Below are 27,159 nucleotides of genomic sequence, written 5' to 3'. Positions count from 1 at the left end.
CAGGGACATATATACACTACCAAATGTAAATTAGATAGCTAGTGGGAAGCTGCCGCATGGCACAGGGAGATCAGCTCCATGCTTTGTGACCACCGAGAGGGGTGGAATAGGGAGGGTGGGAGGGAGGGAGACGCAAGAGGGAAGAGATATGGGAACATATGTATATGTATAACTGATTCACTTTGTTGTAAAGGAGAAACTAACATACTATTGTAAAACAGTTATACTCCAATAAAGATGTTAAAAAAAAAAAAAGACGATGAGTTGTATTTTTATAAATAGAATTTGTATATATCACCACACTATACCTGTTCCTGAGAATTAAGAATTTCTTTTCCCAGTTTTTGTTGATCTGATCTGATTCCTTCTTAACCCTGTAATAAATTTATAGGTGGTTAAATATTGTATTAGCTGCAAATGAACAATTATGAATTACTGTTACCAGTACCTCTCCGACTTCTTTTTCTCTTTCTCTAACTCAGCCTTTAACATTTCTATTTGCTCTTCCAAACCATGTTTCTCTTCTTCAATCTTTCAACAGAAAATACATCACAAAGTTAATTATACCCTGTTTCCCCATAAATCTGAAAGGTTATTTTTATTAAATAGCATGCATATTCTAACTATCATCAAAAGTTTGAGGGAACAATGAGTTACATTTACTTGCAAATTCCCATAAACTGCAAGAATTTAAGATCCCATGCCTCCATTTCCCGTAAATGATTCACTTCAAAGCAGCCAGTGTGAGACAATATTACCAAGTAACCAAAATTTATCTTCATCACCCCTCCCCCCTAGCAGGTATCACTTTTTCTAAATCTCTTCATCATAGCAGCAGCTGCCCCCAGTTACTCTATTTCCTCTTTCTTTCAAAACCGTCCTCAGGAAAGGATCTGACCAACTCAATCAGATTAGAACTGTATGCCATTTCTCAGTATTGTTTCTATTTTACAAGGGGACAAAGTTTTGGCAAAGGAATGAATCTGTAACAGTGGAATTTTAGGCATGTCATGAATGAGATTTCTTTGGGTATGGCAGGGATGTACCCCAGAATCATACTATAGAGGCAATCAGGTCCTTTGTCTCTTCATTAGACTAATTCTTGGTGTAGCTTTCAAAGTCACTGCTCCTCTCTAAGGATAGTCAGCATTGATATAAACAATATTTAAGTTAATAATAAGGGTCATATTAGTCATTATTATACCTTAGCCACTGGTAGTCTCGCTTTTTCTCCATGCATCGCAGCAGATATTCCATGTCTAACCTGGAAAGAAAATAAACCAAAGCAAGTATAACATTTCAAGTCAATGCATAAAGATGTGGTTTTGCTGCAGCTTAGAGAAAGGCAAATGAGACTAAAAATATGCCAACCCTAGTCCCATAGGGGTCTTGACTGCCTCATTTAATTTACAAGACTCAGTGTTTATACATTGCATTTGCAATTGGACAATTACATCCCATTAAAACCAACCTTCCCGGGCTTCCCTGGTGGCGCAGTGGTTGAGAGTCCGCCTGCCAATGCAGGGGACGAGGGTTCGTGCCCCGGTCCGGGAAGATCCCACGTGCCGTGGAGCGGCTGGGCCCGTGAGCCACGGCCGCTGAGCCTGCGTGTCCGGAGCCTGTGCTCCGCAACGGGAGAGGCCACAACAGTGAGAGGCCCGCATACCGCAAAAAAAAACAACAACAAAAAACCAACCTTCCCACTACTGTTTGTTTTTTAAATGTATTACTTTGTAATTGTATATGGGTCAAATTTTACCATTACACTTTTTTTTTTAAACAAAGTGGGCAGTTATTACCCAGTGAAGTCACAAGCTTAAAAAAAAACTTTTATTTTTCTCAACTATCTTTTGGATTAAATCTAATGAATCCCAGTTATAGATATAAAAACACTGCATTTCAAAATAGTTAAGTAAATCACATATTGCACTTTTTTGTTTTTTAGATTTTAATGCATTCGTTTGCTCATTTATTTAATAATAAATAAATAAACTTTTATTTTAAATGATAATTAAGACGAATTTTCACTACTATTCCTCTTGAATGATGCAGAGAGCAGATGGCAGTGAGAAAATATACTGAATATAAAAACCTGCTTGATTAGCTATTCTTATATTCCTCTACAGAATGTAGACAGCAAAAGGTGCTTCTTATTACCACCACTACCTTCTCTAGTGGGTTCTGTGACCCAAAAGCTTTTGATCTGTTGCCCATCTTGATGGGGTGGGCTCTGCCACGCGGGGTCTGGAGCCAGGTCTGCAGAATAAAGTAAAAGGAACCCAGAGCTCCCTGGAGCAATCAGAAGTGAGGGCTGAGAAGAGCTAGAAAAGAAGAGAATGGCCAGGCAGGACCCCAAGGCTGGAGCTGCTCGTGTGTGGTGAAGCCACAGATGACCAGTGCCCAGGGGTCATGTCCAATATTCAATGTGGAGTGGCATCTTGGTGATGCAGACTGTCCCTGTTACTCACCTTCAACCTCGTCCAACTAAAGGTGTCCTGTGAGTCAGTGGTTTTAGTAGCAATCACAGAATTGGGTTGAATTCAGTGTCTGATTCAACAAAGGGTGAGCTGGGATGACACAGAGTGCAACGGGACTCAGAAATGGACTCGTTTCGTTGCAAGAAGGAGCCCAGACAGAGCAACAACCACCAGAAGATGCCATGGGCGTACCTGCAGAAACAAGGGGACACGCTTTCGGCTGCCACAAAGCACAGAATGTGGGTTTGAGCCAATTTTACTTATATCTGAAGGGGCAGAGAGAACCCAGCTGACATCAGCTGCCACGTCACAAAGTTTGTAATTAACAGCCATAAAAGTTATAAGTTTTTGAGTGCCTACTATGTGCCAGGCATGTCACACATATTACCATTTAATTCTATATACTAACCTATTGATTTCACCATCCCTGTTACTTTAGATTTTTAGTGACAGAGAATGCACGCACATATTTTAAAAATAAACTGCAGATAGTATACGTGAACATAAAACTCTCACTTCCCAGAAGCCAAGGGTTTTGTTTCGTTTTAGTTTTTCTCACCATTATCATTATAAATAAACAGTAGCCTTTATTGTTTGGGCTCCCCACAAATAAAGATTAAGAATTTAGAGCATTCGAATTACCTTCCACCTTCTCTCTTCCCTCGAATGCCTGATTTTTTATTTGCAAATGTTTAGCTCTTACTGTGGTTGCCTTTATTATGATGTCAATGTATGTAAACTTCTATATGGTGATCTACGAACTCCCTGCTGATAATTCCTGATTATCCCCTGGCTGATAGGAGAATTTTCAGCACGGACTTAATCCTGAACTTGGACCCTAACCCATTGCTCTTACCTTAGTTTACTAAACTCTAACTCCTATTCCATCAGTCCCCTCAGTCCTGAGGAGCTTTCTGGTGGTCCTAGAACCATCCAGATGATTGTTCCCTTGGTTGTTTGCACATCTTCCTAGAGAAACCTACCACCTACAACCGCCAGCATAGTGACTCAGTCTCCCCAAGGCCCATGTGGCAGGAAGTTAGCCAAAAACAAAGCCTGAGGCCTAGCAACACCTATTTAACAAAACAGTGAGAATCTTGGTTTTCATTAGCCTTCCTTGGCTTCGGAATACGTGGGGGTCACCCAAGTCATGGGAGGTATGCACTTTTGGGGCACCCTCTCCCTGTTTGTTCTCAAAGAACACAATCCACTTGAACTGCCTCTCTGACCAGGACATGAGGAGTACACAGTGAATTCACTGCCATTTGGTTAACAGTAGACCAAGGAAATCATGGGAGTAAGAGCCCCAAGCTTTGGAGGGCACTTGCCCGTATGTTAACAGGAATAAACTAACCCAAATTTTAAAAACGAATCCACAGGAAGTTAGGAAAACAAACTGGCAAAACAAAATAAGTTTCCACTTATAAAGACATTTATATTTATTTATTTCACTCTATCTGAAGTCATATCAGTAATTGAAAGTTTATTTAAAAAAAAAAAGATTCTGGGACTTCCCTGGTGGCACAGTGGTTAAGAATCCGCCTGCCAATGCAGGGGATATGGGTTCAATCGCTGGTCCGGGAGGATCCTACATGTCGCGGAGCAACTAAGCCCGTGTACCAAAACTACTGAGCCTGTGCTCTAGAGCCTGCGAGCCACAACTACTGAGCCCACGAGCCACAACTACTGAGCCTGTGTGCCACAACTACTGAAGCCTAGAGCCCGTGCTCTGCAACAAGAGAAGCCACTGCAATGAGAAGCCTGCGCACCTCAACGAAGAGTAGCCCCCGCTCGCCGCAACTAGAGAAAGCCCGCACGCAGCAACGAAGACCCAATGCAGCCAAAAATAATAAATAAATTAAATTTAATTTAAAACTTAAAAAAGAAAAAAAACATTCTGTGTTTCAATTTGCATACAGTAAAAATTAGTCCGAGAAAGCCCGCACGCAGCAACGAAGACCCAACGCAGCCAAAAATAATAAATAAATTAAATTTAATTTAAAATTTAAAAAAGAAAAAAAACATTCTGTGTTTCAATTTGCATACAGTAAAAATTAGTCCCAATTTTCAAGGCTCCTTTTTCCTAACTCTCATATAATGATCAACTCTGTAATAACTAGAGATAAAACCGTGCTAAACCATATCTTCTGTAAAGCAAATAATTATTCAATCTCTCCCAAAGACAATACTCTGACAATGACAAAGATAGCTTCTCTTTTCATTAAAAAAAAAGCACCACATGTAGACTAGAGTGTTTGCTCTCCAGTTTGAGTTGAACTTTCAACTCTTGCTACAGCACGTTATATTCAATCCTGGCTCTGTCCACATTAAACTGTCATTTTGTTTTGCCAGCTGCTGGCGTTCCATTTTCTCTGGAATACATGTGCTGGTCTTTATGTGGCTACTTCATTGACAGGTGCAAACACTGGACTGTTAAACAGTAGATAGAGGTGAAAATGAGTGGTAATAGAAAAGAAGATAACTTCCTAAGTAGGAAAATGTAAATTAAATAATTACAAAGATAATCGAACATTGTGACTAGACATAATTCATTATAAATATTACTCTTTTTTTGAGTTTGTATATATATTTATAGCTAAAAATCTATAAAATTAAGAAATAAGTTTTATTTACAAGAGAAATTTAAGAATTATGATTCTTAAATTTATTTCCCAGTTTAAGCACTTAAAACATGTTAAAAAAACACCCAACATTTAATAAATATAATCTAAATTTGGAATCAAGAGCCAAAGTTTGTAATAACAGGAGTGCAATTATGTTTATTAACTGTCATATGATCAATCAGATTCCTTATCATATCCTGTTTCTCCTTTTCTTGTCAATCAAAGACTCATCACATTCTTTCATTTCTCCCAATTTCCACAAACATCCCTCTTCTGAAACTTGGGCCGTTCCTTCGGGGTTTAATGCCTCCTTGAGTCTCTCCTTTAAACCATCAAATATATTTCTATCAAAACAATGTTTCTAACTCATGAAGAAAGATGATCTTCTGTCCCTAAAATTTCATTAATCTTGACTTCCATATTATCATTTTTTTTCTGATTACCTTCTAAGCAAACAACTAATTTTGAATATCAGTAATGTGCCAGCGGGTGGTAGTTGGCATGGTGGTGGGTGGGGAGTGGGGAGTGATGCAGCCATAGGAAAAGAGGAGAAGCAGCCTGTGTGCTTACAGTCTGGAAAGAAGAGACTTAAGAATTGAGAACACTGAGGATAGACTAGGAGGTTGCATGCAGTCAGGCACTGATCACTGTGTAAGCCAGAAGGCAAAACAGAACATTTACCTCCATATATCACAGGTGAATTTTCTTCTAACAAAATTATTAGAATTCAATTTCAAAATTCTTTCAAAAATAGACAAGAGTCCTTATTTGATGTGCCCCAAGGGTGCCACTCCATGTCTGCCAGGGGGTTGTGAAACCTCTTGACAGATGACCGGGCTCCAAAGCCCTACAGAAACCAGGCTGATCTAGTTTATACGCAAACCTCAAGCACATCTTCTCAAAGGCCCAGAGGGACACGAAAGTCTGTGTGGGTTGGCTTCTTCACCTGGCTCCAGATCATCCTAGACTTCATGTTCATTGCAGGAAGTCAGGTACGTAGAAGCAGCATATACATCTTTTATCAGACCATCCAGTCTAAAAACTTTGTAATCAAAACTCTTCCATGAAGGTAAGGTCTCTATTAACGATGATAAAGCCACTGTTTATAATAACAAAAGAATTGAAACAAAATCTTAAAGAAGGCACTAGTAAATTGATAGAGATTGCTTAAGGAAATTGTGCTACTTCTGTGGAGTGAAATACTGTACGTAACTGATTATATATATATTCAGTGGCACTGAACAGCCGTGTGGCTTGCAGGATCTCAGTTCCCCAAACAGGGATTGAACCCAGGCCATGGCAGTGAAAGCCCAGAATCCTAACCACTAGGCAACCAGGGAACTCCCTACTTTCCTCTTTTGACATTTATGTTTACTGAGCAAATTTTGTATAATAAGTATGTATCTGTTTTATAAAAAATAATTAAGAGGGCTTCCCCAGTGGCACAGTGGTTAAGAATCCACCTGCCAATGCAGGGGACACGGGTTGGCTCCCTGGTCTGGCAAGACCCCACATGCCGCAGAGCAACTAAGCCCGTGTGCCACAACTACTGAGCCTGCGCTCTACAGCCTTTGAGCCACAACTACTGAGCCCGTGTGCCACAACTACTGAAGCCCATGCGCCTAGAGCCCATGCTCCACGACAAGAGAAGCCACCACAACGAGAAGCCCGCGCACTGCAATGAAGTGTAGCCCCCGCTCACCACAACTAGAGAAAGCCCGTGCGCAGCAATAAAGACCCAACACAGCCAAAAATAAATAAATTAAATAAATAAATTTAAAAAAAATAAAGTGGCGAAAATGATAAATATGTATTTGGCTCCCTCACAGGACGCAAATAATGTCACTCCCATACTAACAACAAGACAAATCCAGATACACTACAAAATCACAACTTTTCTTGAACCCATCTGAGAACTGAGGTCACAACCAGGTAACTAAATTCCAAAGAGGAGCGAGCCCCTCCAGGGAGAGAGGAGACACATGCATAGCCTCATCCATAGTAGAAGGAGCACCATGCCAGTTGCAACACAAGCAGGTAAGAAAAATGAGCTAAAATACAAAGTAGTGAGAAGCAAGTATTGGTTAGCAGAGCAGTCTGAAGTAGCTGGGAGCACGTGTTAAAAGGTGAGTTCACACTCACTCACAGCTTTTGTCTCCATCCCCCAAAAAGCTGAGGGCAGAGCAGGGCAGGAGACTCGTGGATTGTGCAGGCTTGAAGAGAGGACCAGCTGCTGCTAAGAGAAAAGCACCTTCTATCCTAAGAAGCAAAAGTCTTAAGCCTCTGGGAGAGGGAAAGCAAACTCTCTGGCCAGTCAGACTCAAAGAAGGCGATCAGTGGAAAAGTGTCAGGCATCAAGCCCCAACCCCTTCTCTTAGGGCTTTGTTTCCTAGGAAGGAAAGCTCTGAACTGCCGGGGAGGGCAGCAAAGCCTCTTGCTCACAGGGCATAGGTGAAGGCATAGTATGGCAAGGGGGAAAATAAAGGAAAATGTTTCCTCTCCTGGGTGAGGTGTCAGTAATTGTACTAGACCTTAGAGTCTGTACTAATACCAAGTGGAGGTTTTCTATTGCAGAAGAAACAGGTAATTCCTGCCCAAGGTCAACTTCAGATACAAGGTGGAGGTAGACTGCCACAGGGAGGAGGGGCAGGAATCCTGAGAGAGCCCACCTCTGAGCCACAGGCACACAGCACTTCCCAAAGAGTAAGTCTGCTTTAGAACAACAGAGAACTCTCTCTGCCCTCACCTGTGAGGTACCAAGCAATAGCAGTCTATTACCAAGGAAGGCATAAGAGCATAGAGAGAGACATACTCGGTGGCACAGGTGGATAGTTCTGCTGAAAGCTAAAGGTGGAGAAGCACACAGAGAACAGCACTCTGTTACGCTCATTCCCATCCTAAGCACACACCCAATGCAAGAATATCAAGGTTGTGGCCCACTAAAAGGAACCATAGCAACAACCAAACTCAATTCAACTTTTGGCTAGATTGGCTCTACCGCTTACAATAACAGTCTGTTACAGGAAGAGGCATGCCATTTCCAGGTGTGAACACTGTTTATTTCAGTCTCTACTATTCTACACATGATGACTGATATTCGATCGAAAATTATGAGACACACAAAAAGGAAAAGAACCTATTGTCAGGAGACAAAGCAATCAACAGAATCAGATTCAAAGATAACCCACGGATCATGGAACTATCAGATGAGGACTTTAACTATAATTAAAATGTTAAAGAACCTAGGAGAAAAAGTGAACAATATAGATGATAAACAATAAATAGATAATTTCAGCAGAGATTTGGAAAATGTAAAAAAAAAGTCAAATGTAAATATTAGAAAATTTTTTAAAAGATGAAGAAATTAATTTCTTTGATTAATCAATACAGCGGAGGAAAACAATTAGTAAATTTGAAGGTAGGTCAAAAAAATACCCCAAACTGAAACACAAGGAGGAAAAAGTCATTTAAAATCAATGATCAGAATATCCAAGAATTTGGGGACAATATCAAATGGTCTAACATATGTGTAATCAGAATCTCAGAAGGAGAAGGGAGAGAGAATAGGGCAAGAGACAATTAAAGATAATGATAAGGAGTTAATGAAAGACACCAAACCCCAAATTCAGGAAAGTCCATCAGGACAGAGAGAAAGAAAGAGGAACAACAAACACTCCAAAACACATTATAGTCTAACTGTTGAAAACCAAAGAGAAAGAGAAACTTCTAAAGGCATTCCAAAGTAAAAGACACATTACAGACAGAGAAACAAAGTTAAAATATACAGTAGACTTTTTGTCTGAAACTATGCAGGACAAAAGATAAGGGAGTGACATCTTCAAAGTATTAAAGAAAAGAAACTGTCAATCCAGGCTTCCATACTCAGAAAAAAATCTGTCAAAAATACAGGCAAAATAATGTTTTTTTCAGACAAGCAAAAGCTGAGAGAATTTGTTGCCAGCAGATCTGCACTATAATCACTGCAAAAGAAAGTCCTTCAGGAAGAAAGAAGATGATACCGGACAGAAACTTAGATATATAAAAAAAATAAAAGCTCCAGAAATGGTATAAATGAAGGTGTCAAATGCAAATCTTGCCGTGGCAAATTACATCCATTTTTGTTACATGAAAATATCTATATTAAATTATAATTTTCTGAAGACTATAACATGTTAGAAATTCCAAAGAACTGTACTTTTGATGGACACATTGGAAAAGATCATCCAAAGGCATGCTGAGCAAGCTGAATGGACAAATACGAGTTGCACAGTGACTTTCTGGAGAACTCTTAAACACTATCTTTACTGCTGAAGACTAAGCTATTTGGTGGGAGAGTTCCAGGGGTTCCTACAAATTGCAATGACTTCTTACTGATCTCTTATCAACCAGCTGCTTGGGTGCTTCAGTCTGAAATCTTTTTTTTGTTGCTTTCCTAATAGAGCTTCTCCTAGCTATTCCAGTGGTTGTATAAGAATCCCAAACTATTGAAATCTTTCTAATTTAAGTATAAATTTTACCTTTAAAATACATTTATGCCTTATTTAATGTAAACCAGACAGAAATGTTATGAATCTTAATCAGAATCCACTTGCATATATTCAACTAGAGAGAAAGACCACCAGAATTACTCTCTAGGACGTTCAGGCTCATGTCTATCGGTTCTGGTGGCATGAAACACAGGATGAGTTCACCATGTTTTCAGCCATTGGATTAACTGGACTCCATAACACTTCATGGCACTGATTATAGGTAACTCCTTATCCTATTCTGGAGATTACTGTCAACAGAGGAATGTCTCCCACATAGAAATTAGTGAAGGAGATCCTCAGGCTGTATTCAAGATTTTTTAAAAGACTAAAAATCGGTATACCTGATTCCCTAATAAGGCTGTCTAGGCTAACAAAACATAAGAACTCTTTGGATTTGGCTGGCATGAAACCAATTCAGTGAGCTATCCTTGGTTATCCAAAGTTGATCAGAAATGCAAATTAGCAGTAATATGTAACAGGTGAATAAGGGGAAACAAATAGCTTTCCTTTAATTATTTCAGTTTTTTTGATGAACGAATGGAGACTACAACTGAGGCATTATATGAAGAAAAGTCTAAGTACCACCCTCCACGAAAATACATTCCTGAAGAAAGGGGAATTGAAACATGTTGTAATTTATATAAACTAATCCCTAGGATTTGAGGAGAAACCTGAAGAGGTCAGGGCTGGAGGAACTGACAAGTTGGAAGAGCTGGAGGGTGGCTGATAGTCCAATGCCAGCACCCAGTGGGGTGTAGCTACCTCAGGCTGACAGTGGTGAACGTCGGTATTAAAGCTGTTCTATGACAGTGCGTTTGTAATAGAATTCACAGCAGAACTAGTACATGCAATGATGGCAGTTAGGATAGGTGGCAGCATGTCAAATGTTCAGGGGGTGAGACCCAAGTCCCAGCAGTGTCAGGACTCTGGCAAATGACCTGGTGTTCAAGACTGGCCCCAATTCCCAGGGAGAACTGGAAAGAAACCCACAGCTGAAACCCAGGTAAATGGAATAAAGCACACCATGCAGTGAGGGGTCAGGTGGCGGCCCTGTGGGCTCCTGAATGACATTTCCCCTGCTACCACCAAGATGATAGTACATGTGGTCAGGACCTAGCATCTGCCCTGTGGCTCAGTGTCCAGGCAAGAATAGAAATTGATACTAATCTCTTCTTTTCCTGATTTCCACAACAATCTTAAGCCCTTAAATGAAATTATACTAAAATATCGCAAACCCTACAAATAAAATGTTACTATTGTTCCCCAGCAAAAATAAACAAGAAGAAGACAAAGCATAAAACCTTTCAAGTGATTTTTAACAAAAAAACCATTTTTCATTTGTGGAACAAATGTTGGATATTATTTTCACTAAAATATTTTCAGTCCCAAATATACTGAAAGTACTTATTTATCATCAAACTACTTAGAGTAGAATAATACAGAAAGTCAATGCCACCTTTCAGGTGAATTTTAAATATGGTATTACTCAGATTTTTCAATTTTGGTCTCTGACAGCAGAATCTAAAGATGCATTCACTTTAGCGGCAAATGACAAATTTGATTTTAAAATAAAAAACACGTAATTGTTGTGCATCATTTCAGTTACCTCTACATTTTAAAGTTATTCCTATTCAGGAATTCCCTGGCGGTCCAGTGGTTAGGACTCAGTGCTTTCACCGCTGTGACCCCAGCAAGCCGCACGGCACAGCCAAAAACAACAAAAAAAGCTACTCCCATTAGGAAACAAAGATCCAGTACGATAAGGAAAATTCTTTTGTGTCAACATAATCTATCAAAATACAGTAAATATCCTTTGACAGCCTCTGAAGACCATACAACCGTACACGTGTCCGGGACTGTCCTAGCTCTGTATTACTCCACCACCCTGGGCTGCCAGGTCAACAATGAGCAAAATGCTGGCTTTTTCACACAGCTCTGCAGAACTATGAACTGCCTGCTTTATCAAGCCAAGCCCAGGGGAAAAATAACGAAATAATGAAACAATGAACAGGTTATATGATTTTCTTCTCTGAAGGAGTTTATTTTCAACTTCACGGGCAGCTCAATCAAATAAAAGGGATGTACAGGAGAGGAACGGGAAAGATCTTCCTTTCACCCACGTTACCTATACTACTCTACACCCATAATAATTCCATATCCCATAGTAGTAATAATTTTTTAAAAATTACTAGCTTGCAGGGTGACTATGGTCATACTTGCAAAACTACTGCACAAGTACTTCACCTTGCAATTCTTGAATGTTTAAAGAACAACGTTCTAGAGTTTTTATTAAAGTTTTTTCTGATGTCCAAATCGCTTTGTATTGAATGAACTTTAAGAATGGGAATACGACTGACTTTGTCCCCTGTCCCATTTCCCATACGGAAGTGTCCTGATGCTTTCTGCAGATCTAAGCGCGCACCATATGTTCCATCAGCGCAGACAGGTGACCCCATGGAAGCTCAAAAGTCTTCCAGGGAAGCATTTACTGGGTGCAGCCGTAATTAACTAATTACCCTGGAGCGGGGGCTGTGGGAGGGAAACCTGGGAATCCAAGTTAACCTTGTTCTGTGAAACCTCAGTATCTGAAATGTTTTACAGCTATCAAAAAATAAACTTTACACAAAAACGCTATCCAAATACAAATTTCATGTTGTGAAATCTTTCATAAATAGAAATCACACAGCAATGTTCCTATTGTGCTTTTCAGACTGGTTGAACACTCAGTTTATCACTGTGTGCGCTGCTGGGTGAAGCACGTGTGCTGTTCCCACCGAATGACACAGATTTCAAAAAATAAGTATGATTAATTAGATAAGGTAAATGACTGATGTAAAAAGTTCCTGCAGCAAGCTCTCCGTTTGGTCATTTACACGTGGTCAAGATGACAAAACTCTTTAAAGACAATTTTTAAGAAGTCCAACTACCTCAATATAATAAAATATGTAAAGGAGAGAAACAGGAAAACGATAACCAGAGTGCATATGGAGAGAGCTAATCTACAATGAAGAAAACACCACATGGGGAGATGATGGAAGGGAGCACTCATTATAATAGGATCATTATTAACAAAAGTGCATATGAGAGTAATAACGGTGAGCTAGAAAAATATATTTCCCTTTAAAATCGAGTCAATTCCTATGAAAATGTAAACTCCGGCTTATGTCATCTCTCCCCTCCCCCAGTCCAATTTTTACTTACTGTTACACATTAACTTCCGAGTCTCCCAGCTGACAAAATGTACTCTTAAGCTTTGGAAACATCTAGATAACAGTCATTACGGTCAGAAGGAGAGACTGTGACACTAGGAGAAAACCCTACTGAAATGACACCTTCTCAGAGACGCTGTCTGCCTTTGTCTCCCCTTCATGGTGTCTTTCCTGTAGGGGAGAACAGTGGTATTTCTGCCCCTTGTCGTTGGGACTTTGGAAGCTCAATTTTGATGGGTAAATTCGGGACTTTGGCGTTTCTAGTCTGCAATTCTAGCATTTAGTTAGGGCCCTGGGTTTGCTGTAGGGAAGGGGTTGCCCTGTCCCCATCTCCAACCCCACTCTGCAACGCTCCCACCATCATCTCAGAGCCTCAGACCACAGACCCCTGGCACACACCCTGATTTCAAGGCAGCTGACAGAGGTTTATGGAACAGGACACTGCCTCGGCCACAGGCTCCCTAAGTCCCAGGCTTGGACCAATCCCTCGCCCAGTAAGGCTGGGCCCCCGCCCCAGGTCAGCAGCCAGCCCCGCATGCTCAGCCCAGGGGGGTTGCTTTTTGTTTTCTTGCTTTGCTGTGGGCATCCTCCCCCCGCCCCCGCCCCCAAATACTTCCCAGATCTGGATTCTAAAAATCTTACTTCTAGAACCCAGTCATTGGTCAGTCATGTGCCGCGTTCCCCAAATGTCCTTCTCCTCCTCGGGAAATTCCAGTTGTTGATACTTCCTAACTCTGCGAAGTGGAAGCACTCTTAGAGGAGAATGCTTTTTCTCAAGTCCTGGGGTTTCCTTCCAAGTGGAGTGACTGCCACCAGTATTAACACCCCGGCCTCCCTCTACCTGCTGCTCTACTTCCCTCTTTCTCCTCCGAAAGGAGAGAGAGTGGTGGGTTCGAGTGGTGAGCCATCTACCTGGTGAGTGAGCGAGAGAGGGCTATACCTTTTCCTGCCCCCGTTTGGAGCAAGGATGACACAGAGAGCATGATTCGGCTCTGTTCTCCTGCCCTGAGTGTTGGAGAGGTAGATTCCGCCCCCTGGGGGAGAAGGAGGAAGAACACGGGGACACGTAGAAACAAGACAAAAGAGTCTGGGAAACCAAAAGACGCTAGTGGACAGACTCCTTCCAGGAAGTGCTGTACCTTGGCCATATGTGTCACCCACCAGCCTCTAAGCTTTGGAAACGACAACGTGGAAAAGGAGCTTTGACCGGTTGCACGATTCACAGGGCCCACAAGATAGATCGATTGTTCAGAGAAATGTGACTATTCCCATACTAAGCTCAGAAGAAAGTTTGCCCCAGGATCATTTTAAAGGGAGGTATTGGGTAATGCAGTGAGCGGTGTCTCTGAACAGTCCACACAATAAGCCAACATCGAGATGAACATCACAGGCCTACTTCTTGATATGCCCTTTAATACAGACCAATGGCACCTCCGTAGGCCCAGCAGAAGCAATTCTGATTAGCTGGGGGTAAGGAGACTACTAGCATATAATTCATGAATCTATGTCTCTGATAGTATGAGCTAGTCCATGGTTGATTTAGAATAGTCCATGAGGAGCCTGTGCTCCGCAACGGGAGAGGCCACAACAGTGAGAGGCCCGCGTACCACAAAAAAAAAAAAAAAAAAAAAAAAGAATCTGCCTACCAATGCACGGGACACGGGTTGGAGCCCTGGTCCGGGAAGATCCCACATGCCGCGGAGCAACTAAGCCCGTGCGCCACAACTACTGAGGCTGCACTCTAGAGCCCATGTGCTACAACTACTGAAGCCCGTGTGCCACAACTACTGAAGCCCGTGTGCCACAGCTACTGAAGCCCGCGCGCCTAGAGCCCGTGCTCCACAACAAGAGAAGCCACCACAATGAGAAGCCCACGCACCGCAACGAAGAGTAGCCCCTGCTCGCCACAACTAGAGAAAGTACGTGTGAAGCAATGAAGACCCAACACGGCCAAAAATAAATAAATAAATAAATAAATTTTTTTTAAAAAAAAGAATAGTCCATGAGCAAATGGACTTTCCAACTGCACATCTTTCAGGGAGTCTCCAGGAAGCCTCTGATAGATACTGGGCAGTCATGAGTTAGAGATTATACACCCTGGACAGCGCTCGGAATGCGGCTTCTGCGTGTTGCTAATTTAACAGAGATCCACGAAGCCATGGTGACTAAGCCAAATAAACCACCACGCTCAGGACAACGGTGGCATCCTCCTGGGTAAGGTAAGGGGCCTGATGAGGACACATCGGTGAGGGGAAGAGCAGCCACAGCCCCTGCCCAGATGCACGCAGAGCGAGTGGGGGAATCGGGTGTCTGAGACTGTTTGCAGGTGAAGGTGTCCCGGGGTGTGGTCCTGTGAGTGGGTCTTACCGTAGGCGGCTCTTCCTTTGAAGCCTTCTTTGGACTCCTGACTCTTCTGGCCTCAGGAAGCAATGAAACGGCGGAGGAAGAACGTGGCCTCGGAGCGTCTGCACTCCCGGGCTGTGAGGGCCACGGGGACAAGGTGGCTTCTTTCCCCTTGATGGCTCTGCGGCTCTGGCACAGAGAAAGAGCCAGCTCTGTTATTCTCACTATACACGCTTCCGATTCGCCTCCCTCTCTTCTCCTCCCTTGTCCTCCTCTCCTGAGCTAGAATCGCAGTCCTGAAGGGCCTGGATCTACTCTTCCTCCCAGTGCCACAATCCCCGGCCCCCCAGCAGCCCCGCTCCTGCCTGATTTCATTTGCAGGTGAGGCCCGGTTTTCCATTCCGCCCACTGATGCTCGTGTGCTAAGAAAAACACACCAAGAGATCAGTGTTTTCTGGAAGCACCTGGAAAGGTGGGGTCTTGGTGGAGTGGGGTGAGGTCGTAGCTTGAGGTGGGTGTCGTATATGTACAGAGGTGGAGGTAGGCGTCGGGGGCCAGCAGGCAGGAGCGACGGGACAGGAGTCTGAAGGGCCAGGGCACTGAGCCCGGGGGTCGGGACGCCAGTGACACCTTCCACTCTCACTCCCTCCTCACTGCTCTCACCCACCAGTCCCTCGTCTCCCATGCACACGTCTTGCCTCACTTTTAAGTGTTTTCTCCTTCAAACTCGGATGTGGGAAAGTGAAAAGCCTCGGGATGGTGTGTATAGGTTCTTCAACCCAGATGCCCAAATAAGCAATGAACAGAGTAAAAAAAAAAAAAAAGGAACTTAAATGCAAACCTTGGAGACTATGGCGTCAAACCTTCTTCTCATTTCAAGGTCCTCTTTCTGTTTATTAACCTGTGAAATTAAAGACCCGTGTCATTTGTTATCATTTGCAAAGATTAAGAAAGAGAATTTTTGATAAACTTCCCTTAAGCAATGAAAGAGTGGCATTTTAAACCATTTCACTGCCCAAACTATTATAGGAATATAGATTATAATACTGAATGTAAATTAGAAGAGAAAATAAATTTACACCCAGAAAAAAAGTACTTTATAATAGAGATTATAGGAAAACATGCAATTGTTTGCTTATGTGTATTTATTTTATTAACATTATTGTGTACCAGGCACTGCACTAGACTCTTAGAATAAATAATACATAAACCTTGCCATCAAGCATTTAGGTTCTAGCAGAAAATGAGTTTGTAAAATGCTCCAATTAGGGAATTCCCTGGGGGTCTAGTGGTTAGGACTCTGGGCTTCCACTGTGGGGGGCAGGGGGCGGGTTCAATCCCTGGTCGGGGAACTAAGATTCCCACAAGCCATGAGGCTGGGAAAAAAAATTAATTAAATGCTTCAATTAAAAAAAAATTTTTTTATATACCAAAAAAGGAAGCAGTGCAAATGTTAGTTAGAAATAATAAAAATATGACCATCCGACTTGAGGAAGAGAACAATAGCTACAGTGTTGGATCTCCCCGTGTAATTTTAAGTGTCCCATGACCACTACCCTCCCAACCAGGTAACCACTATTCTGAATTTTGTGCTCGGGATTCCCTTTTATTTTCTTGATAATTTTTTGTCGCTTTTACAGACTTATCTTTTTACCCCATTGGTATCCTTAAACAATACACAAATTTAGTTTTGCTTATTTTTAAACTTTGTTTAAAAGGTTTATGAAAGTTATGAAAGTTCCCACTGCTTCACAACTTTGCCAACACAGTACTGTAAGCCTTTTATTTTTGTTTTTAAACAATCAATCTGGTGTGAGCAATACTATTTCTTCATGGTTTTACTCTGTTTCACTTATTGTTAATGAGACTGGATATATTTTTGTAGGTTCCTCATCTGAATTCCCACTTTTCAACTCTTTGCCTATGTTTCTAGTGGATAGTATGTCTTTTATTAAATGGATTTTAGGGCATATTTATATTTTGGGGGTACTCATACTTTGTCAACTCTATGACTTGTGAAATCATCACTACAGTCAAGATAATGAACATACCCACCACTCCCAAAAGTTTCCTTATGCCTCTTTGTAAGCCAGTCCTGCCTCATCACCAGGCAACCACTGATGTGCTTTCTGTCACTATACATTAGTTTGCATTTATGAGAATTTAAAGTAAGTTGAACCGTACAAAGGTATTCTTTATTATGTCTGGCTTCTTTCACTCAACATAGTATTTCTGAGATTTATCCTTGTTGCTGTGTATAAGAACAATCCATTTCTTTTTATTTCTGAGTAGTATTCCACTGGGTAGATAAGGTACAACTTATTTACCCGTTCACTTATTAATAGACATCAGGGTTATTTCTGCTACGAACATTTACATACAAGTCTTTGTGTGAATATACATTTTTACTTATCTCAGATAAATAATTAGGAGTGGAATAGCCAGATCATATGATAAGTAGAGATATAAATTTTTTAAAGTATTTAAATTTAAATATTTTCTAAAGTGGTTGGATATTTTACATTCTCACCAGCAGTAAATGAGAGTTCTAGGTGTTCCTCACTTTTGACAACACTTGATACGGTCAGATTTTGACATTTTAGTCATTTTAGTGAGTATACAGCGAGTGATAATATCTCACTGAGATTTTAATTTGTATTTCCCTAAAGATTAATGATGCTGAGCATCTGTTCATGTCATAGTTCACCAGCCATACGTCTTCTTTAGTGAAGCGTCTGTTCAGATTGTTTGCCCATTTAAAAAATTGGGCCGTTGATCGTGTTATTGAATTGTAAGACCACTTTATGTATTCTAGATGCAAATCTTTTGTTAGGTATGTTTTGAAAATATTTTTTTCCAACTCTGTAGCTTGCCTTTTCAGTTTTCTTTTAACATTCTGAAGAGCAAAAGTTTTTAATTTTGATGAAATGCAGTTTACACTATTTAAAGAAATCTCTGCCAAACCTGATGTCACTAAGATCCTTTCTTGTGCCTTATTCTATTAATTTGTGGGTTTAGCTATTACATTTAGATTTATGATTCATCTCAAGTAAATTTTTATATGAGGTATCAGGCAAGGGTAGAGGATCATTTTTTGCCTATAGCTATCCAATTATTCCAGCATCACTTGTTGAAAGGATCATCCTTTCCTGCTTGAATTGCCTTGGCACCTTTGTCAGAAATCAGTTCAGTATATATGACCCAAAGGGTCTACTTCTTGGCTTTCTATTCTATTCCATCAATCTATATGTTTATTCATATGCCAATATCACTTTACCTCGACTACTGTGCCTTTAAAGTAAGTGCTGAATTCAGGTTGTGTGAGTGCTTTCTCCAGCTTGTTCTTTTTCAAAATTGTTTTAACTATTCAAGGTCCATGAATTTCCATATACATTGTAGAGGAGCTTGTTGATTTAATAAAAAAGCCTGCTGGGATTTTGATTGGGATTGTGTTGTATCTATAAATCAATTTAGAGATAACTGACAGATTAATAACATGCATCTTCTGAATCATGAACACGGTATGTTTCTCCATCTAGTTAAGTCTTCGGTTTCTCTCAGCAGCGTTTTGTATGGTTTTGTACATATTCTGTCAAATTTATCCATAACCATTTCATATTTTTATGTAATCGCAACTGGAGTTTTGTAAAATTTCAATTTTTGCTTGTTCATTGTTAGTACCTAGAAATGCATTATTTTGATCTTTGTAACCTTGTTAAATTCACTTATTAATTCTAGTAGTTTTTTTGTAGATTCCTTAGAATTTCCTATATAAATGATCATGGTTATCTAGGAATAAAAACAGTTCTACTTTTTCCTTTCTAATCTGGATGCCATTTTTTTCTTTTTCTTCCATATTATACTGGCTAGGACCTAAAAAACAATGTCTAGTGGAAGTGATAAGAACAGAGAGTCTTGTCTCATTTTCTGATCTTAGACTTAAAACATTTAGGCTTTCACTATCAAATGTACTAATGGTTATGCTTTGTAGGTGCCCATTATCAGCTTTAGAAGGTTTCCTTCTAGTCCCAGCTTGCTGAGAACTTTTATCATAAATGTATATTGGACCTTCTCAAATGCTTTTTCTACATCTATCTGCCCCCTGGCTCCAGCGTTTTACATTTTTCCCACATGCAAAATACGTTCATCCTCATCCAAGGCCTCAGAAAATCTCATTCTATAACAGCATCTGCTTGAAGTCAGGATCTCATTACTTAAATCAGGTTTAGGTGCAGTTGAGGCTCCTTGAATAAGTCTATCTTGATTGGAAGACCCAGGAACTAAAGAGACAAGTTAACTGACTCCACAGCCAACATACCATGGTGGGACATAGGCTAACCACTAAAGACCCTCCCCTTGGGTCATGGATTTATCTGTTCCCACTGGAAATGTGTGATGGTTCCTAGGCACAGAAATTCAGACATGTATTTTATTAGAGTAAATGTCTGGGTTACCAAAATATCAGTTTTCTAGCTGAATGGCCAAATGCTGGCATGTTACATGTAATAGAACTGGACAGACTTGAAGCATGGCTCAGAGGGAACTCAGGCAATAAGGAAACCAGTAATGGGATCAAAGCCCACTGCAAAGATAACTCAGTGCTGTGCCCTCAGAATGAGAGGCTAGAACAACCTTTGTAACTCCTTTCTATCTCAAGTCTGGATTGTTCCTAGAAATAAGGTGCACTGGGATGAAGTAGATAGAAAATTAGTTAAGGGTAAGAGTTCAATTATGCTAGTTTTCTGATAAGGATTCTCTTTTTTGTTAGCTTCACGATCAATGAAAGTTCAGGTTACAAAACCTACATATAAAAATCAGTAGCATTTCTATACACTAACAACAAATTATCTGTGAGAGTAAAAAGAAAATGATCCCATTTACAATATCATTAAAAGCAATAAAATATTTAGGGATAAATGTAACCAGGGGGGGTGAATAATCTCTACACTGAAAACTACAAGACACTGATGAAAGAAATCAAAGAACATACAAATAAATGGAAAGAAACTTCATGTTCATGGATTGGGAGAATTAATACTGTTAAAATGTCCATACTACTCAAAGCCATCTATAGAGTCAATATAATCCCTATCAAGATTTCAGCGGCACTTTTTACAGAAGTAGAAAAAATAATCCTAAAAATTATATGGAGCCACAAAGTCCCCAAAAAACCAAAGCAATCCTGAGAAAGGAGAATAAAGCTGGAGAAATCATACTTCCTGATTTCAAACTATATTATAAACCTATACAGTCAAAACAGTATGGTACTAGCATTAAAAACAGAGACATAGACCAATGGAACAGAATCAAGAATATGGTCAACTAATATTTGACATGGCAGCCAAGAATACTCAATGGAGAAAAGATAGTCTCTTCAATAAATGGTGCTGGGAAAATTGAACAGTCACATATAAAAGAATGAAACTAGACCCCTATCTTACACCACTCATAAAATTAACCCAAAATGGATGAGTGACTTAAATGTAAGACAGGAAACCATAAAACTAGCTGAAAACATAGGGAAAAAGCTTCTTGACATGGGTCTTGACAATGATGTTTTTTTTTGGATATGACACCTAAAGCACAAGTAACAAAATAAAAAATAAACAATTTGGGACTGCATCAAACTAAAAAACTTCTGCACAGCAAAAGAAATAATCAACAAAATGAAAAGGCAACCTACAGAATGGGAGAAAATATATGGAAATCATATATGTGATAAGGGGTTAATATCCAAAATACATAACGATCTCATACAACTCAATAGCAAAAACCCAAATAATCCAATTAAAAAATGGGCAGATGATCTGAGTAGACATTTTTCCGAAGATGTTCAAATGGCCAACAGGTACATGAAAAGGTGCTCAACATCACTAATCCCCTGGAAAATACAATCAAAACCACAATGAGAGATCACCTCCCACTTGTTAGAATGGGTTGTCACTGGAAACACAAGAGGTAACAAGTGTTGTCAAGGATGTGGAGAAAAAGAAACCCTTGTGCACTTGTTGGTGGGAATGTAAATTGGTGCAGCTGGTATGTAAAATAATACACAGGTTTCTCAAAAAATTAAAAATGGAACTACCATATGATTCCACTTTTGGGTATTTATCCAAAGGAATCAAAACACTATCTTGAAAAGATATATGCATCCCATGTTCGTGAAGCGTTATTTACAATAGCCAAGACATGAAAGCAACCTAAAAGTCCATCAATGGATGAATGGATAAAGAAGATGTGGTGTATTTATACAATGGAATATGATCCAGCCATAAAAAAGAAGGCAATCTTGTCATTTGAGACAACATGGATGGACCTGGAGGGCATTATGCTAAGTGAAATAAGTCAGACAGACAAAGACAAATACTGTACGATCTCATATATGTGGAATCTTAAAAAACAACAACAATAACAAAAAACTCATGGATACAGAGAACAACAGATTGGTGGTTGCCTGAGGCAGGGCGTAGAGGTGGGACCAAAATGGGTGAAGGTGGTCAAAAGGTACAAACTTCCAGTTATAAGATAAGTAAGTCCTGGGGACATGATGTACAGCACAGTGACTGTAGTTAACAACACTGTACTGTATATTTGAAAGCTGCTAAGAGACTAAATCTTAAAAGTTCCCATGATAGGAAAAAAATTATGACGGGCATTCCCTGGAGGTCCAGTGCTTAGGAATCCACGCTTTCACTGCCACAAGCTGTGTTGCACAGCCAAAAGGAAAAAGAAAAAAACTGTAACTTCACGTGATGATGGATATTAACTAACTAGACATATTGTGGTGATGATTTTGCAATATACACATGTATCAAATCATTATGCTGTCTACCTGAAACTAATACAATGTTATATGGCAATTATATCTCAATTTGACCAATAAAAAAAAAAGGATAAATGAAAGCCACCAAGCGTAGGAATCACAGAAAGATTCAAAATTATTTCATATGCTTCTCCTAAAACTAACTAAGGGTACATCGTTCCATACCTTATTGCTTACCTATACTTACTGATCCTGCCTTTTTACTACAACCTCTTTGACTTTTTAAACTAGGCTCTTAATAGGCCAGAAAATAAACTGTATTGAAAACAGTAATAGACAAGCATGGAACAAAAACCCCTTCAGGGAGCACGTCTTTTAATTTTTACAAAGTGACTCTGGTCAACTCCACCTTCTCCCACTCCTCCATCTGGCCACAATCACAAATCTCCATTTCTGGAAAAAAGCACTGTAGCAACAAAGAAAGCCCTAATAGCCACAAAGCCAGTCTCCCTTCCAAGTAAATAACAGAATCCCTTGGTGGGGGGAAGGGGGGTGCCAAATAGTGATCTTGTTGGGCCCAAAGTTATGCCATGGAAACCCAGTCCTAAGAAGAACCTTAAGTACACTCCTTCTACTGAAAATATGAGCCTCCAGACCAGCTCTGAACACCTCTTGTGCTGTCCTGAGGTTTGCGATGCAAGATCTTGCTGCTTGGCAACAAGCGTGGTGCTCAACTTCTAAACAGCAAAATAAAACATGATTGGTTCCCCGTGGGCAATATAATAGCACCAGTTAAACGCTTACAGTTCAAATAAAGCGGCAAAGTAATTCACAAACTGTGGAGTCCGTTCCTAGCATAGGCACGAACTCATTGATGGAGTAGTTTAATTTCTTCTCTAATACTGCTAACAAACTGACAGTTTAACATCTGCTTCCCACTCTATAAAAACACTTTGTATTTTAATGACAATGTGCACATTTAGTTGTTTGTTTTCAGAAGTAACTCCTGGACTGGGGGGAATGACAGAAGAGGAAGGGGGTGGGGCAGAAATCGACCACGTAGACTCAGTTCATGGAGATGACTTTTACACGCCAGGGATTTAAAAGTAAAGAGTTCAAAATAACACATTTGTTAACACATAGTTTCTGTGGATAGCTAACCATAATTTTTTTCCTGGCCTGCATTCCCAAGTTGGTTTCATAGAAGGCTTTATTGTAGTCCCAGAGCATTGTTTTGCATTAATTTCTATGACAAGGCACCCAAAGCACATGGTGCTGAGAGTAACAAAACAGAGTTAGGGAAACAGTCATGACTTGGCACAAAGTGTGACAAGCTGTAAAAAAGGGAATGTTTCAATATCTGAAGTGGTGTTGATTTCCTATGAACAACCTTTTCTCTTCTAAACAGTATCATATTCTTTTCAAGCACATTTAGAACGCAAGTCAAGCTGTGTTTTATTTTTGATTATAATAAACACAGTCAGTTTACTGTAACAAAGACATAGTAGTGGTGATCAGTTGAAAGCCAAAGTACGACACCATGAGCTGGACGGGGGGTGAAGTCGGGGAGCCTGGGGGGTGGGGGCGGGTAGTCAACTGATAAAATAAAAGACCAGCCGTCTGGAAAGTTCGCTTAAAAGAACATAAAAAGGCAGTGTTTTCTTATGAGACTGACACAGAATGCCAAAATATCTGGCTGGGCTCTTTTTTGTTGTCACTTATGGCAATTTGTAACTAAAAATAGTAAATCCTTCAAAATACTGGGCTCTCATATTTGTTTTTTTTAATCCCTATAATAAAATACTAAAATTTTGTACACTGCTTTAAATTGTAATACTCTTTCTTGTATAAGACTCTTCTACATAGTAAGTATATTTATTAAAGAACTACTCAAATTGTTTTCTCCAAAACAATCATTAAAGAATGTTTATAATTATGCATGCATTTAGATTATGGATAAAGGTGAAATGAAGAGTTCACAGTAAACCGTTACAAATAAAGTTTATAAAACTTTCATGATTAAGTTCCTGGATTCAAATTTATTAAGAAAATGTAAATCCCCTTACCATTTCTTGCACTAATGATTTTTCAAAATCAAGCTCACATATTAATTTGTCTCTGCCATTGATTAGCTGAAAGAGAGGAATATTACATTTTGATTAAAGGTAAGAAAACACTCAAGATTCCTCCTCAGTGAAATTTAGTGAAACATTTTGATTCTAAATGTGAGAAAAATGGATCCCAATATGATCAAAGCAAAAATTAAATGTCCATAGATTACCATGTAATAATGATATACTACTATATAATTATTTTTATTATATAAGCAAGCAAAACATATATAAAAATGCCAAATTATTTACAACCTTTCTCACCCCACCCCCCCAAAAATGTGAAGCAATGCATAATAAAGCAAGTCCTACTCTATCAAAAAGAGCAATTTTGCTTTACTCATTATATGAACCATTTCTCTTATTTTAGGTTTTGGTGCTATATTTATATGCATATCAAGCCATATTCATAACAATTGAAAACAGCCATCAAAGCATATACTGCAGGGCCTTTGTACCAACTTGACTTGCTTCAGTATTTTATTTTTTTATTTTTATTTTTTATAAATTTATTTTACTTTATTTATTTTTGGCTGCGTTGGGTTTTCAATGCTGCGCGCGTGCTTTCTCTAGTTGCGGTGAGCGGGGGCTACTTTTCGTTGCGGTGCGTGGGCTTCTCACTGTGGTGGCTTCTCTTGTTGCGGAGGACGGGGTGCACGGGCTTCAGCAGTTGCAGCACGCAGGCTCAGTAGTTGTGGCTCACAGGCTCTAGAGCACAGGCTCAGTAGTTGTGGCGCACGGGCTTAGTTGCTCCGTGGCATATGGGATCTTCCTGGACCAGGGCTCGAACCTGTGTCCTCTGCATTGGCAGGCAGATTCTCAACCACTGCGCCACCAGGGAAGCCCCGCCTCAGTATTTTAAATGATCATTTGCAATTTGCATGTAGTATATACACTGACAAAATTCAACCCTTGGTTTTGACATCCATTCAATTCAATTAATTCATATATTCATTAATTTAATAAACACGTATGGAACACCTTTCAGATGCCAGACATTCTGTTTGGCTGTGGAGGTAGGGAAACGAAGTTAAACAGATCCCTTCCCTGGAGCACCTACAGTATGCTAGGAGAGCAATGTGAAAAAAATGACTGCAATACATAAGAAAAAGGTTAATAAGTCAAATCTTCAGGTAGTCGAAAAGCATAAAAATCCACATAACCTGGCAACCGTAATTATAACAAGTTCTGCTATACCCGGTGTTAATGGCACAGAAGGGCCATTTGACAAGGGTCTTGAAGGATCTGCAGAAGTTCAACAAGTTGGAGGAAGAGAAAATGGCAATAAAAACAGCAAAGTAACCACAGAGAAGCCTGAAGTAATGGAGGAACTGGAAAAAGTTTGGTGTTTGTGGACCCAGGGTGCATAGAGACAGGAACGGCAGGAAATGAAGGGAGACAGAGATTCAGGGTGATATTATGAGGGGGCTTGTTCACCTCAATTAGGAGTGGAGGGCAGACTGGTGTAAAGTGAAGAATAAGGGTTGGTTCAAATCAGAGCTCTGCTGCTTACTAGCTGTGTGGGTAAATTAAATCTATGCTTCAGGTCTTCATTTTCTCATCTATAAAATTAGGATAATAAAAACCAACTTTGAAGAGTTCTTCTGAAAAGAATTTGAGACAGCAAATGTGAAAGTGCTTAGCTGCTCCTGGCACATAAAAATCACCCAGAACATTTTGAGGCAGCCTGATTTTATGCTGAAGGCACTGGGAAGCCACTGAAGGTTTTAGCATGTAAGATTAGGGTATTAATAACCATAGCAGGGGTGTGGAAGCTAGATTTGAAGGGGATGAGAGTGGAGACAGGAAAATGAAGTAGGAATCTATGGAAATGATGGGGTCTCAACTAAGTCTGTGACAATGTTGTTGCAGAGAAGGGGGATGGGGTAAATTTTGGAAGGAATGTCTACAGACCTAATGACCAACTAGATATAAGGTATGAAGGAGAGAGTAGATGGGAATTCCCTGGACTCCACGCTTTCACTGCCGAGGGCCAGAGTTCAATCCCTGGTTGGGGAACTAAGATCCCACAAGCCATGCCATGTGGCATGGCCAGAAAAAAAAAAAAAGGAGAAAGTAGAGAAGGACCCTAGATTTGTCACTTGGTCCTCTGGGATAGATGCCAATGTCATTCATTTAAGTGGGGAACACAGCCAAGTCCAGATTTGAGGAGTAATGAGTTCAAGATTTGACACTGAATTTGATGAACACGTAAAGTATTTTTTCTTTTAGCAAATATTTTTGAGAGCTAATATAAAGGTAATAAAGGATAGACACAGTTCTTGACCTCCAGGGAGCAAACAGTCCCAGGTATGCGGGGGCACAGAGGAAGCCCCTAATTACCATAGGGGACAGAAGGGGACTGTCAAAGAAGTCTTCCCAGTGCATGTAACATGGAAATTAAGGGTGAGGACAGAGTTAATATTAAAGATGTGGTGTTCAGGGCTTCCTTGGTGGCGCAGTGGTTGGGAGTCCGCCTGCCGATGCAGGGCACGCGGGTTCGTGCCCTGATCCGGGAGGATCCCACGTACCGCGGAGCGGCAGGGCCCGTGGGCCGTGGCCGCTGGGCCTGCGCGTCCGGAGCCTGTGCTCCACAATGGGAGAGGCCGCAGTGGTGAGAGGCACACGTACCACAAAAAAATAAAAAAAATAAAATAAAATAAGATAATAAAAAAAAGATGTGGTGTTCAGGGAAAACATGAAGCGGGGGGAAGGTTCGGAAGTCATTTGTAACCAGATGTGCCAGTTATGGGAGAGTCTGAAGTCAGCCAGAGAGAAAACAAAGACCAAGGATAAAGAGAATTCCCAAGAACAGCATGCAAGTGAAAGATGGAAGAGGAGGAACCATTGACAGATATTGTTTAGGAAGGTGTGAGGAAGTGAGCAAAACATCAGAAGCAAGCATTGCTGCAGAGGGCATCTCTGACATGGGGCATAGTCTTGCCACAGAGAGTAGAAGATTCAAGAAGGAATGAGACTGAAAAGGATTGAGGGCAAGATGAACCTCATGGTGACCTTACCAACAGGAAAAACTAGCAACAGGGGTGTAAAGAAGGGGCTAGTAGATACAGATTTCTTTTAGTTGATATTTGAAGAAGAGTGA

The 27,159-nt window shown here is 40.3% G+C and overlaps 1 protein-coding gene across 1 annotated transcript in view; it reads right to left on the bottom strand.

The window, feature by feature from the left end:
- C11H10orf67 (chromosome 11 C10orf67 homolog) overlaps positions 1–27,159 on the bottom strand; it is a 78,163-nt gene that overhangs the window by 9,636 nt on the left and 41,368 nt on the right. Inside the window, exons 7-12 of the mRNA XM_055087790.1 lie at positions 24,012–24,077; positions 16,024–16,083; positions 15,207–15,371; positions 1,205–1,264; positions 449–531; positions 309–374 (exon numbers count right to left, since the gene is read on the bottom strand). Of these exons, the coding sequence (XP_054943765.1) occupies positions 309–374; positions 449–531; positions 1,205–1,264; positions 15,207–15,371; positions 16,024–16,083; positions 24,012–24,077 (500 nt within the window). The remainder of the gene's footprint in view (positions 1–308; positions 375–448; positions 532–1,204; positions 1,265–15,206; positions 15,372–16,023; positions 16,084–24,011; positions 24,078–27,159) is intronic.

This window comes from Physeter macrocephalus, chromosome 11, assembly GCF_002837175.3.
Source record: "Physeter macrocephalus isolate SW-GA chromosome 11, ASM283717v5, whole genome shotgun sequence".
Lineage (NCBI taxonomy): Eukaryota > Metazoa > Chordata > Mammalia > Artiodactyla > Physeteridae > Physeter > Physeter macrocephalus.
The sequence above is the reverse complement of the archived record's forward strand: the minus strand, read 5'-3'. Positions and strand labels throughout refer to the sequence as shown.